This window comes from Hyaena hyaena, unplaced genomic scaffold (assembly GCF_003009895.1).
Source record: "Hyaena hyaena isolate Hyena2069 unplaced genomic scaffold, ASM300989v1 scaffold_256, whole genome shotgun sequence".
NCBI lineage: Eukaryota > Metazoa > Chordata > Mammalia > Carnivora > Hyaenidae > Hyaena > Hyaena hyaena.
Genome location: NW_024080885.1, coordinates 691,186 through 706,543, shown reverse-complemented (window position 1 = coordinate 706,543; position 15,358 = coordinate 691,186). Strand labels below are relative to the sequence as shown.

The following is a 15,358-nucleotide window of genomic DNA, read 5'->3' as shown; positions in this document are numbered from 1 at the left end:
TCTATGGGGGCCTCCTTGAGTCACAAGAATACAAAAGGGTTCGACCAGACCAAGGCTCAGTGGCTGGTCATCTTCCTCATCCTCTCATCCTTGAAGGAGCTCTGGGAGGGGTAGAGGGGAACAAACCCACCAGGACCTCACCAGGAATCCAGGGTCTGCCCCTTCTCTCAAACTTCCAGTAGATAACACCATCTGATGGTAAGTCTTCCCCAGAGATTTCAGTAGAGTTATCCCTATTTTGTAAACTTAAAATCTGAGGCTTGTAAATGCCAGTGATGGACAATAGTTCTAGGAGGCTCTGAGCTCAGACATCCTCAAACTGCTTTTCCAGGAGATTCATGAATTCAAAGCACCAGATAATTTAAAGGCGAGGGTAGCAGTGGTGGTGAGCTGTCACCTGAACTCCAGTGGTACTGAGGACTGGGTTTGTCATTAGGTAAACTCCTAGGCATGGTGGGTTTGGTCACTAAAGAGTCTAGAGCGAGGGCCCAGGCTTCGTTAACCCCAGAGACGCCGCTCTCTGGCCTCGCTGCCTGGGAAGTACAGTTCTTGGCACACATCATCCTTGGTGTCTTGAAGGAAGAGAAATTAGAAAAGGAGGGAGGGAAAAGCTTATATCTCATATCATGCAGTTGCCTCATTTTGTAGCAAGATTGTTTCCCCATGAGCAGTTTGTCTTCATTTACCAGCTGTCTTCTCTGGGGAAGCCATTTTGTAGAAGTGTTTGTCACTAGTGTGACAACTGATGGCTGGTGGAAATTGAATTTTGGAGCAGGGACCCAGGCTGTGGTCACTGCGGGTAGGCCTGATTCCCCCGAGTCTCACCTGCCCTTAATTTTTTAACCCCTGTGTACCAAGTGTTTCTAGCTGAGACCCCAAAAATATGTTTGAAAGGAAGCCATTTCCCTGAGCAGCAATACCCAGAGCCATTAAGCAAAAACGAGAAATCAGTTTAGATAGAAACACTTTCAGATAAATAGGAATTCTCATTATTCTCTATCAGTCCCTTGTGTAAGTACTTTATTCCCCTTATACGAAAAAAAGTTACAATAAGTATAGCCACAATTCATGCTAAGGTGTGAGAAGAGATCTGCTGTGGATTTGTGGGGAGAGGATTAGAAATGTGTTCAGGAAGATTGGATGTGTTTTTGACAGGATATGTAACACAGTGTGAATTATAACCAGGGAGGAAAGCTTATCTTTGGACAAGGCACTGAGTTATCTGTGAAGCCCAGTAAGTATAAAAGTGGACCCCTGGATTAAGCAATGTCTGTGGATTAAGAGCTGATTTGGCCCCAATTATATATTATATGAAGAATGTTTAGAAAGGGTGAATGAGCATCAAATAGAAGGAGGACAAAAGTCCCCCTGGCTAGGATCTAATGTCTTGGTGTGAAATGGGCATGTAGGGGAGTCCTGGGTATTGCTCCCAGAATATATGTGGTGTGAGTAAAGGGGTGTGACTGATTCTTGGGGTACTGGCTGGGCTCTGTAGCCCTGGATTTGTACAGTCGTCAGTGACAAGACTTCTAATTCCTTAACAAGCATTCCTAAGGCACCATTCTTTTTGGCTGAGATTATGTCCATATATAGAAGGAACCTTGCAAGTAATGATCACTGACCAAAATAACTGCCATTAGCCTCTCCCAGAGTCTGAAAATCATGTGTTGTTTTTTTTTTAGTGTTTATTTATTTATTTTGAGAAAGCAAGAGCAAGAACAGGGCAGGGGCAGAGTGAGAGGAAGAGAGAGAATCCCAAGCAGGCTCCATGCTGTCAGTGCAGAAACTGACTCGGAGCTCCTCGAACTGTGAGATCATGACCTGAGCTGAAATTAAGAGTCAGATGCTTAACCAACTGAGCCACCCAAGCGCCCCTGAAAATCACTTAAAAAAAAAAAAAAGTGTTCTCATAAGTACTGTGGGATGCTCCTGTTTCTGAAACTTTAGGCCAAAAATTTGTATAATATAGCCTCATGAAGCAGAGAGAACCCTTAAAAATCATCCCTTTTGACTGTCTCCATTTATGATGGAACTAAGTCCTGGGGAAGAGACTGATCATGGTCTTAGAGCTTCATTTACCAGCTAATTTACCAGGTAATCTATGATGATCTTACAGCCTATCTGTGCCTGAGCTGGAACTAAAACTTAGATCTCCAGTTTTCTAAGCTTGTCTCAACCATTGATTTTCCTGGCCTGATGTTTGAGGAGTCCACAGGACTCATCTGACAAATAATCTTGTTCATCTACTCTCTGCCAGGCTTGATGCTCAGACCAGGGACCCGTTAGGGAACAAACTCAATGTGATATTGCCCTTAGGGAACTTACCTTCTGTAGGTGGATCTCATTTGTTCCCTCAAATATGACAATCTGTATTCTGATCCCTCCTGGGCATGACCCTTCCGTGCCATCCTCACTACTTTAGAAAATATTAAAATTTATTTTTGTCCCATTTTTGAAGTCTTTTGGCAGCTAAATCAATATAGGTACCACTTTAGTCAGGAGAAAAGAAATGACCCAAAAGTAAAGTGGAAAACTAGAAATTTCCCCTGATAATTTAATCACTGTAAAATTATTTTAGCAATATCAAACTAGCAGCCAAATTTACCAGATAATGGCAGCCCTATACCTCGTTTAGATCCTGCAGACTCGGTCTAAGGAGGACATAAGGATTTGGGCAGTTCCCTAGTTGTACAACTCAGTGATGCCCAGAGTGGAGGAGAAAGAGTCTCTGTCTTGGGCTTTGTCAGTCTTCTTCTTCTTTTTTTTTTTTTTAATATTTTTTTATTTATTTCTAGGAGCGAGAGAGACAGCGTGAGCAGGGGAGGGTCAGAGAGAGAGGGAGATACAGACTCTGAAATAGGCTCCAGGCTCTGAGCTGGCAGTCAGCACAGAGCCCAACACGGGGCTCGAACCCATGAACCGCGAGATCATGACCTAAGCGAAAGTCTGACGCTTAACCGACTAAGCCACCCAGGTGCCCCATTGTGAGTCTTCTTAGATGAAGAGATGTGAACCCTGGTTTAACATCTGAAATCAGAGAGCACTCACTCTATATATATGTTGAAAGCATATGTTTGATACTTAGAACTCTGTAGTAGGCAGTGGAAAGCAAAGATTCCGTAAAATAAAACAGAATTGTAAAGACAGGTTTATGATTTGTTGATAAGCAATATGGCGACTGTACATCAGTCTGGCAATGATGTGAGGCCTAACCCACAAAGGAATTGCTAACTCTTTACTCTGCTCCGCCACCCTGGCCTGTTTGATCTGGTTTTTGTTGTTGGGCATATCACAGTGTTTCTTCAGGTTCAGGCTGGCAACTGACCTTTGGATCCGGGACCCAGTTGACTGTTGTACCTGGTAGGCTGCCACAATCAAATACTATTTCAACTGATCTATTAATCTATAGATGTATACTGTACATACATATAACTTAATGGGCCTGAGGTTGAGGGTGGGAGAGAGACACCAACAACACATGCCCAAAAAGGTAATGTAAGAAAAGAAGTATTTATCAAAGACCAAAGAGAAAGAGAAGGCTTTTTACTAAGTTTGGAAGGGGAGTTGATGAAAATGAGTGGAGAGGAGTAACCTAGAAGAATGCTGAATAATAGGAATAGATTCTATAAAGGGAGCCTCTGTTTATCTCCTAACATTTTCATTTGAACCAGACCAAACGCTACAAGATGGTCTTACCAAGAAGTGTCTTAAACTAAGTCTAGTTAACCAGCCATATTTCTAGCCTGTTCTAGCTTATTTCTACTGCTAAACACAAAGGTGCCTATTTAAGGTATTTAAATGAAGCTCTCTTTCTATAGCTGTCTGGTGCCCTTCCAGCAAAGCATTCTCGTAACACACTGCTTATCATTTCTGCAAGTAAGAACGAGTAAACCCCTTGCCCTCCAAAACTGCATAAGTATTATAATTACTTGGCTTAGACTGAAGTCACCTCTATTTTATTTCTCATAACTGTGTTCATTTGTTGAGATTTGTTTAAATCCAAACTGTGTGGGCGTCTAACTGTTGGCACTGAGCTTTCCTTTCTTTCTTATTGTCAGCAAAATATTTTGCTCATAAATAATGTTTCATCTAGACTTGCAAATGACAGCCAGCACTGAGGCCTCCTTTTTCTCCCCTTTGCTAAAGGGAACATGCAGGCAGAAAGCACACACACACACACGCGCCAAAATGTAGGGTTGCACTGTGGGGGCTGGAAGAAGAGTGTCGATGTGGATGTTAAAGTACATTTGGTTATATAATGTAGGTACTCTGACAGATAGGACACAGGGATCCTGGCGGATGATACACACAGACTACAGAAGACTAGCTGGTGTGGTTTACGATGTCATTAAAAGTAGCCCAGCTCAAGTTGTCAGGCACACAGCCCCAGGTACAGACCCAGAGAGAGAAGCTTCCAGGGTAAAGGTGGAGTAAGGATTTTTCTCACAATCCAGTCCACCTGAGGAGAATTTTCATTTATAATTAGGAAAAGAAAAAGGTAAAAAGCATTTACTGGCAGTGTCCTTGTTGCAAATACTGTGTGTATGGAACACAGAAGACATAAGAATGAACCCAAGCAGAAAACTAAAGAAAAGAAATCGATAAAACCACTGAAGAAAATCCGTTGCCCTTATCTTGCCTGTCTCTGATAATGAATGTGTCTTCTTGGCTCATTCCTCACTTTGGTTCTTGAAATTTTCTAGGAAAATAGCAAGAAGTTGGTAGGGTTGGGTCAGGCTTGACTACCTTGGTTGGTCTCCTCTGTTTAACCACCTCCCTTTTAGGAAGTCCCAGACTTTTTGTAATGATAGTAAACACAGTGTACAACTTTAACAGATTTTACTTTGGATCTGGGACCAAGCTCAGTGTAAAGTCAAGTAAGTTATAATTGTCCACAAGTAAAAGTCGCCAACATATTATCCTAAATTCCTCTTACCAGTATGTATTTGAGTTAAATTTTTATTTTGTGTTTTGGACCCCCCCCCCCCAACAATTTATCATTCCTTGTTGATATGTCTCTTAAACAGGTATAAAACATAGTAAGCAAATCCCATGACTCAGTAAGCGTTCTGAAACTGCCAACCCTACTCTTGGGATAGCATCCTACACACGGAAAATCCACAAAGTTTAACTACCAATACTTTTTTACTAGTTGACAAAAGAGCCTTGGATATAATTTAAAGTACCTATGAATGTTCCAGGTTTCAGAGAGAAGATGTGACAAACTAAAATTATATGCATTTTTTAAGATGAAAAGAATCTTGATCATTAATAACTATTATTGAATGCTTGATCACTAATAACTAGTATAAAATGCATCTTCTACTTGAACTCATTTCACCTTCCGGGCAATCCCCCAGGATGGATATTAGCATTCCTGCTTTCTTCACAGATTAGGAAACTCTGTGAAAGCAAAAGCCAAAGCAAGAGGTTAAAATAGTTACCAAGGGCTTCTAGCACAGGGGCAGAAAGGTAGGCCCTGAGGCAGCCTGCTGGCGCAGCCCACAGTCTTGATGAGGTTTGTGTAGGAAGACCTAGCACAGTGGGCCTCTGCTAGCTACAACTATGCTTTTGGAGCAGGAACCACAGTCACTGTAAGAGCAGGTAAGTAAGAAAGAAAAAGTCAGAATCATTTTTAAATAAAATGGTGGTTATGGTTATGGGCAGTTTCACCTGGGAAACTCAATGGTCAGTAGCTAAATTCCAAAAAAGCCCTCCCAGTTTGCATTAGGATCCTCAGATTTCTACTTCGTTCGTCTCCCTCACCTCCTCTTCTGCCCCAGAAATGGCTCTACCCGTCAGGTACACCTTCGCCATGATAAATTGGTTAATGGCCTGGGCTTCATGGTCAGGTAAAAATCAAGCTAACCATCTGAAATGATCGCAGGTCCCTGAAGAAAGAGTGAGAGAGGATGTCACTGGACTATATCAAGATGAGATATAACTCTTTTCAAAATATCTGAAGAACTGCCATGTAGATGAGGAAGGGGTTAGTTCAGAAGGCGAAATCAAAACTGGTGGTTGAGAGGAGATTCAGCCTCTTATGGAATGTGTTTGAATGAGGAGAACCACCCTGTAGAGGGAAGGCTGCTTGTGAAGTGCAAAACTCTTCTTCTTTGGAGGTCCTCACGGTGGGTCCTTAAGGCTAGTAAGCCCTGGATGTTAGAGAAGGGATGTCTATACCATTTTAGCTACGGTCTAAATCACCTCTGTGCTCCCTTTCAACTCATAAGTGCTAAGACCCCAGGATTCAAGCCTAGAGGATGAAGAGGTGAGGCTAGGCCTATTCCTTCCATTTTCATGATTTGGATAGCTGAAGAAATCGGTCACCAAATTATTCATGAGCTAAAGGCTATTTGGGATTTTTTTAAGTCTAGAAGATGGTGGGGCATGATTTCCTAGTGCAGTAAGTGGGAAAATAAAAGGAGAGTATCAGGAAGGGAAAAAGAAAAAGGAGAAAAGAGAAATGCCTGGCAGGAGGACCAGAGGTTGAATGAGGGAAATGAGGTGATTTTGCAGACGGCAGATCTGGTCTATCAAAGTTTTCATGAGTTCAGCTTTGGAAAGAGATCCAAACATAATGTCAATCCAAGTAAGTGAGCAGTCTTTTATACTGGGAAATAGGGCCAGGGAAGCAAAGTTCCTTCCAATTTAAACCCTCTCAAAAAGACGTGTAATTGCTTTCTGACGGGAGGGGCCTCTGCAGGTGGGAAGGCTATTGTTCCCACAGACCATTTGTCCCCTGAGAGAGAGCCTCTAAGGACTGACTGTCCAGCTAAGACTGCTGGCTGCACAAGAAAAATACTTAAAGCCATTTAAAGAGGATGGAAGTGAATTTTCAACCCTATTCCCAGGGCAGGAGAGAGAGTGGTTGGGGAACATCAGCACTAGGTTCATGTAAAGGGGGCCAGCACTGTGTCGATAGAGGCTCAACCTTAGGGAAGCTGTACTTTGGAAAAGGAACTCAGCTGACCGTACGGCCTGGTGAGTGGGTTATTTTCTACTTCAGGGAAACATCACTGTGAAGAAACTGAAAAGGGAAATGAATGAATTCCCTTAAACTAGGGGAAAACCTGTACTGCTCCTCCTTCCTAGGGAGACTGGGATGGGGAGGCAAAAGGAAGGTCAAGATGACTTAGGGTCCCTTTTAAGAACTCGAGAATCTAAAAGGAGACTGTGTTCGTCCCCACCAAAGGCAAAAGAGAAGGGCAATCCCATTGGAGTGTGTGAGGCTTCTTGAAGCACACACTCTGGTTTATACCCAATGCTTAGGGAAAGATTTGGCCCTTGACCTGGAGTGGGCATGCCAATTTGGAGGATAGATTTACAAAGTTTATTTTGGTTGAGTACTGGAGTTCTTGATCATCTCCCTGTTAGAAGCTCCATCAACTGTTATACTCCTTTCTTATCAAGAATGAGTTCTCCACTGTACTCTGTAAACTCTCCCCAAGAAGGCTCCTTACCCCCTTCCTTAATAGTAGCCTCACCAGTGGAGGGTCTAGAATAGCTAAAGGGAGTCTGGGTTTGAAACCTAGACCAAGAAAAGTAAAGCTGATCTATAGTGCAGAGCAGCTCACAGAGTCTAGGTGGACCCACTAATGTATCCCTCCTCCCTTTGGCATCTTCCTTCGGCATTAAATTGAATATAGAGACCCTAATGGTGCATGCCTGTGTGTGATTATGTTTATCAGCATTTCCACCCTAAAAACATGAATGGCCTGATCCAAAAGGTTTCCAGGGCTTATAGGGTTTCCTGTTCTCAGGTTTCTTTGTGGGTTAAAAATGGTCAAATGGACCCCGAATGAAGCTATGGTTGAGAGCTATTAACTTCACTCATAGATCTAGGTCCAAGCAGCCAAAGTAAATATATGAGTGGGTTAAACCCAACTATGGGCCCACATCCAGGCATTCCAGCTCTATAAAGTTGGTACAGTAATAGCAAGTGGGATTACCCTAAACACAATTCCTCTACTTGGTCAAGGCTATAGGAAATGTCCTTGTTCAAGTATCTACAGAGTGTGATTTCCTTGGTCCCTTTGGGTTTTGATGGGCCTCAAATCACCATATGACTAACACTGCAGGAAACAAGCTAATTTTTGGAGGAGAAACTAGGGTGTTAGTCAAACCAAGTGACTACTGGCACTTGAGCCACAATTCTGTTTCTAACATTGAAGCTAGAACCTAGCCATTAATGTGCTGTACGGCCCAAAGTAATCTCTCAAATTTGCCTTGTAAATGTTTAACCTTGCTCTTATGCATAAACATGAATGCATATATACAAATTCAGTATGGATAAAAGATATTGCTACCTTGATATTTTCTTGTCCATTTTCTAAGGAGAAGGAAAACAATTAAGGTATTTTTCATATTGCTTCTCATCTCTTATCTGATTGTCTCAAGAAGCAGAGGATAGTGGAAAGGTGTGATTCTCTTTATTCAGAGTGGTTAAGTGATTTGAACATGGACACAATAGCAGGGCAAGGACCAACATTTTCTAAGGTTCAATATATTGCTGTCTGTATAGGCTGCAAACTCAATAACCAGCATTCTGATTTATCTCCACTGGTCCTCATTTTTCCCAATTAATGCAACTGAAATATTGGTAACTCTTATCTCCCAGCTCACAGAAAGCATATGAGCATTAAAAAAAACATTGCTCTGAAAGAGTTGAGCTATAGGTCTGCTTGGGGTTTTTGCGGGAGAGGAGGGGTGGTAGGGGGAGAAGTATTGTTTTCATTGCTGATGATATTGTCTTTTTCAATGGAGAAGAGAATAAAAAAGGGAGAAATATTTAAAAGGCAAGGTGATGTGATCAACACGTGAATGTATACAAAATAAATCATTAAGACATTCAACTAGGAGCCGAAAGATAATGTGGACCCAACTCAGCCACTCACCAACTCTGTGCCGTGGGAACACCATTCAAGTTATCTAAGCCTTAAGTTCATCTGTAACATGGAGATAATGATTTCAGCTCTGCCTCACTCAAAGGATTTTGAGAGATTCAAAGGAGATAGTATATGTGAAATCTCTTTGAAAAGTATGGGCAGTCAGGCGATTCATAATTTTGTGAAAAATCCTATTGGAGGGTAAGCAAGTTTAACAGACTTCAGCTACGGCAGAAAAAGGATTAAACTGTGATATTGGGCGAACCCTTCCAATTATGAGAAAATAGAACAGAGGAGTTATTGAGCAGGATTGTCCCTGGAGATTATAAAAAACCTGAGATCACTCAAGAGACAAATGTGTGAGTTTGGGAGCTTGTAGTAAATGGTTTTAGAGGTTTCCTAGCATTCTAAAGAGTATGTGAGCTTAAGACCTTTCTTGAGTTTACCTAAATATGGGCTAAGTGTTGAGTTGGGTTTCAACCAAGTGAGAGAATCCTCGGAAGTTTCCCATGCTTAAAAGTGAAGCACCCTTTGGTTTTTGTGAGGACACAGATCACTGTGGTGTTTCAAATGCCCAGAAGCTGGTGTTTGGGAAAGGGACCATGGTAAAGGTGGATCTTAGTAAGTATCGCCATTGTATTCTGATTTTGACTAGTTAATGAGACATGTACCAAGCTGTTTTGGAAGTCTTGGTGGACTTCCAGGTGTCTTCAATTTATGCAGATTTATTGGGGAGAAGAGCATTTTCTGTCCCTGCCCCATCCTCACTGTAAGAGTTCATTCTGCTAGGTAACAGTTTGCATTCTTTGCCAACTTAATAGGAAAGCAGAATGGAGAGAGTATCTCTCTCTCTCTCTCTCTCTCTCTCTCACTTTTTTTTAAAAATAATTTTAACATTTATTGATTGGGGATGGGGGATAGAGAGAGAGGGAGACACAGAATTTGAAGCAGGCTCCAGGCTCCGAGCTGTCAGCATAGAGCCCGATGTGAGGCTTAAACCCATGAACTGTAATATCATGACCTGAGCCAAAGTCGGACACTTAACTGACTGAACCACCCAGGTGCCCCATCTCTCTCTTTTTTTCCTTTTTTTAAATTGAAATGAAGGAAACATCTTCATGTTAGTGGCCAGCTTCATCAGAAAACCCTACTCTGAAATACCAACACTTTCTCTTCTGGCTGGCATCTTCTCACAGCCTTGATGCCCTCAATGGCCAGTGCCAGCTTCCAATTACCCAAATAACATCCCAAAGTCACTTTAGAAAAACCCCTGTCTCACTTTAACTTTTCTAACCAGGAATTTGCATGGTAGAACTAGACCTTGTACTTCAGCAGAGAGAAGGCATGATCTAAGCGTCCATATCCATGGTTAATGCTATGTGATTTGGACCCAGACTTCCATCTTTTGAGACCTCAATTTGCTTATCTGTAAATAGAGGTGATGATTAATTCCTCCATGCCTGGGTCTCGGATCCTCAGAGAGACTTTTCCTGCCCAGCCAATCCAACAAGCTGTCAAACCTAGCTGCCACCTGGTTGTTTTCTATCCCGTTGCCCAGCCTGACTTTATTCATGCTTTTCCATCACTTGACATTATATTATCTGTTTATTTTTTTGTGTGCCACTCCCTAGACTGTGAGCACTACGTGTGGTAGACGGGAACAGTGTCCAAGAGGCCCTCCACTGTATCACCTGTGCGTAGTTCAGTACCTTACAAACAGAAGTGTTTAGTGACTAGTTACTGAGTAAGTGTAGGACTTATCCTCTTCCTTACAAAGTGACAGAGCTTTGTTATTGCATACCCAAACACTGAAAGCCCACTGAGTTCTTTGCAGAGGGTAAAGACAGAATACAAGATTTCTATTGTTTATAGTGATAAACAAGGTAGAGTGAATGGGTACCCAAGGTATTTGCAGAGCCTCATTTCACTGTGCCTACCAGGGGGGAAGGATGTTGATTTTTGGGAAGGGAACCACGGTATCCGTGAGCTCCAGTAAGTACCTGGTTATGACTGATTATAAACTTGTGCTTATCCTGCAGTCTTCTATTGCACAGGGGACTAAATGTCTCCTTATTCTTTTAACTCAACGAGTATTGGGGTTTAGTGATGAAAGCACTTAAAACAAAATGGAAAAAGGGATGCTGTCCCCATCCCTAATACTCCAACCATATCCCATGTTCTACTCCATGCTCAAAAAACTTTTTAGATATGTTAAAAACATAAAAGAAAGATTGCCTACAGGGATAGAGACAATTTGCTAACCACTGGTAAAAAGAGATTGTGTGTAGGCATTGGTTTTGAAGTAAAAATGGGGATCAGAGCTAGTAAATTTTGGCTGGTAAAAAAAGAGATTGCTCGGTGAAATTTTGCAAATCTTTTTGAAGGAAATGAGTGTCAGCATTGTCTAGAGAATATCACTTGGACTCTCCTCAGCCTTTCCCCTATATCACTACTATTGTGTCCTGAAAAGAGGCTTTCACGGACTTAATTCCATAGTCTTTATTCCAGTGATTTAAAAAAAAAAAAAAAAAAGAAAAAAAAAAAAAAGGAGGGAATCCCAGCCAGAGCTCTCATGAGGGAGGGGAGCTGCATGCTAACCACATTAATCTATTAGCAAGGTAGCTCATGCATTGTCAGGCAGCATGGTGCGGTGGTTTATAATACATTTATCTTTGGCAGTGGGACACGATTATTAGTAAGACCCAGTAAGTAGACAATATGTCACTAAGGTAGGAGACTTAATGTGGCTACTGAGGCCCTTTGAACTTACTGCAGTATTTGTAGGGCCCAAGTGTCAAGAAATTAATGGCTTATGCAGACTTAAGTGCATTCTGATGTAGCAAGAAATTTTAAGGTAATGGCAGAGAGGATAGAAAGATCTAGCTATGGAGAAAAATAGGCATGTAGATGAACCAAAAATAACATACTGAAACAGCCCAGCCAGAGAGTTGATGCAAAGAAAAAGGCAGAAAGTTTGGCTGAGCCAGTTCTTCTAAACTTCACTTGATTAGTACATCTGGGCCACAATTTCTTCATCTGTTAAAATGAAAATATTTAACATCACCTCATAAGTAATTTTAACACCAAAATAAGACAATGTATGCGAAAGCATTCTTTAAACTATTAAATGCTATACACATGTAAAACAGCATTTGTTTTCCGAACAAAAAAGAAAAAGCTAGATCAGCTAATATAATTCTTTCAAGGAATTACATATGTAGGATATGTATATAGGTTCTTAGTACACTAGCCATTTTCACGTGGATCTATAGCCATAGGCATTGGTAAAAACAACTCTCTCTTCTTCTGAAGTACAGTGTCTTGAATGTTACCCAAATGTAAATGGCAAGAGAAAGGAAGCCATTTTTGTAAAGGCCTGAATTACAGTGATTACTGGGGGTAACCAAAAAATTACCTTTGGAACTGGAACAAAGCTCCAAGTCACCCCAAGTAAGTCTAAATTCCCAAGCATTTCCCCTTCCTTATGTCATCTTCTCTCCAATTATAACATTTGGAGTACATGATAGGATATAATAGGCCTTCCTGGCTACTTTCAGAATATTTAAACTAAGAGATGGGAAAAGGATAACCGGAACTATCCTTGAACATTCTAATAGTATCGTTCCATCCAAGTTGTGTTCTGTCTTAATAGAAGAGAAAGCCAAGATATTACTGGTGAGGCCAATGGAAAATAGTAGATATGCAACAGATAAGAACTAAAGAGAAGACAGTGGTGATTTTTACCAGACCTGAAGCAGACAGTGTGTCCTTTAATCGGAAGGACACCTGGCTTTGGGGGCAGAACAAGACTTAAGTAAGTAACAAGGCTTCAATGAGCTTGCAAAAAAATGTTGACTGGGGGGGACGGGAAGCTGTCACTCATAATGATCTAGATGCCAGTCCATAAAGTTTCAGATTGATTGAAGTTAAAATTAGGAGAGACATTATGGCAGGAATCTAAAAATTGATAACTGTAATGGAGACAATAGAAGGACTAGATTTATCTGTTGGATAGAGTTGAAAATCATGAGTTAGATGGTGATAGACCAGAGATGTGGGTAGATAGAGACTTTATTTTAAGTGTTGTGCAATAAATGCCCAAATTTGAGTCAAATGGCCTGTGTGTTATGTAGAATACAAAAAGAAAGCAAAGATGTAACCCCCTTTAGAGATGAAAGGGCCCTACCTCTTGGTTAGGGGTGTGAGAAGAGGGTAAACTAGTGGGTGTTTTTGGCTGACTAAGAAACAACTGTGAGAAGGGCATAGGCTATACATGGATTTTTGGGAGTGGTATTTGACAGCTGGTCAGGCCTGGTGAGTAGCATATCAGAAGAACAATGGAAAGATTGAGGACAAAAATATCTTCATGTCTCAAGAAATGATTGTGTAATGGAGGATGAGCTGGAGATTTAGGAGATCACTGTTACTGGAGTTCTGACATCTGGCTCTAGCAGAATTAACCCCAACGCAGCTATAATCTTCCTCTAAAAGGGACAAGGAGGAAGATTCTTCTCTTGAAGCTCCTCTATGATTTACCTGTCCTATGCTAAAACGTCTTGTGCATTCAGGCCATTTGTGTCTTTCATAGCAGTAATGGTTCTACCTGCTCAGCCTCAGATCACCCATTCTTTATTTGTAAAATAAGAATAATAATATCTAAGCTCATGGCACAGTTGTGGCCTGAATGAGGTAATGTAACATATGTAGATTATTAACCTGCTTGGCGTGTAATAGGTTCTCCATAAAGGAGGGTTTTCTTTCACCTTCTCTAAGTAGATTAGAGGCTGCAAAGCCCAACACTGGAAGGCCATTTTTGTGTGGGTGTTTACTATGGTGTGAATGTCAGGATACAACACACTCACCTTTGGTAAAGGGACCATGCTTCTAGTCTCTCCAGGTAAATGTTGACCCCATCCTGCCCTTATTCTACCCATATCTACCTTAAGGCTTCTACATGTACTTACATGTGTTTTACCCTTATGGATGCATCTTCCTTGTTTTATCAGACAACCTACGAATTTAAGATCGAGCCTTCATGGGGAACATTTAAAAATGAAAATAGGCAAATGGAAGAGTTGTAAATAGCAGTAGAACCAATTCATTATGTCAGAATGGAGCAGAGACACCCTAGACAATTAGGACAAACCTGATATCTTTGGAAATAGCCTGGCTTCCTGTTTGAAGCCTGGCTGTGGTTTCTCCCCAGGCATCCTTCTCATTCCTCTTACCCTCCATATCCCAAATTTAGCTATGGGATCTTGGACAATCTGTGACACATACAGCTGTGGAAATCTTTCATTACTGAGAGAAGATCTTCCCATTAAAACTGAAAGACCCTTGAAAGCAGAGACTCTTGTTATATCCCATGAAGAATCTAATATGGTCCTTTTACAAAGTAAGTGCTTCATAAGTGCTTGTTTAATGGAAATCAAGCACCTAAGGAAATCAAGTTTTCAGGCCAAGGGGAAGAAGAGATGAAGTAAATGACAACATCCATTATGTGGTGAAGAGAGGGAAACTCTAGATTAGGAATCAAATAGATCCATGTTTGGTCTCTGCTACTAACTAGCAGTGGAACTTTGGACAGATCTCTAGCTCTGGGCCTCAGTTTTCTCTTCTATAAATGGAGAAGCATATTTACATGGTCTTTCTGTCCCCCTAGCACCAGGAGCTATGAACTTATTCCATGGGGGGAGGGGGTGATGCTTTGTTCTCCTACAAATAAGTCAAGTAGCTATCTGAAATCTTGAGTATTTTCTAACTCATTAGGGTAAACAGGAAAAGAGGCAAAGTGACAGAATTTATTGTGAGGCGTCAGACACTGTGGGACTCACTGGGAGGAACAACAAACTCCCCTTTGGGACAGGCACATGGCTGAAGGCAGAGCTGAGTAAGTAGTAACTACAAAATGTATTCTGATGACAGTGAACGGGTGAAAAGGAGATGTCATTTGCATCATTTGTATCTTATTTATAATTACCTATAATCTACTACTGTTATATTAAGAACTGTGGCACCCAGATAAATTAGTGAAAGTATTCAAAGACTATACAAGCATATTTTCTCTGGGATGGGACTTAGCAAACCAATAAGACCTTTCCCAAGCTATGAGAATGGCAGAAGTTCTGCCTAATATCAGAGTTTTTAGCACTGGAAGCGAACTAAATGGAGCCCGATGGAGGGAAAAGCAAGAAGAGCAGAAAATTGCATGGCCATGATTTAATGGACTTTCTACTTCCATTGCCGTTGATTCAGAGATGAACTGGGGGAAGGATATTCAAGGTCATTTTGTCCATGCCCCAAAAAAGCTATACCAAATTCCCTCCAGAGATTGTGTCCCTTTACACTAAACATTGTTCAAGAAGAGTCAGTGAAGTGCACAGAAATGAGCCCAGGTCTTCTGGTTTCAGTCTAGAGTTCTCAACTTGGCCCCAGCTGGTGGTATAATATTGAACAAGTCATTGCCCCTC

At 41.3% G+C, this 15,358-nt stretch overlaps 1 gene segment (V, D, J or C); it reads left to right on the top strand.

Annotated features, from left to right (window-relative positions):
- The window catches only part of LOC120240454, a 499,568-nt gene that overhangs the window by 461,560 nt on the left and 22,650 nt on the right, over window positions 1-15,358 (top strand). The window contains 1 exon segment of the C gene segment in view: window positions 3,307-3,360. Coding sequence covers window positions 3,307-3,360 — 54 coding nt within the window.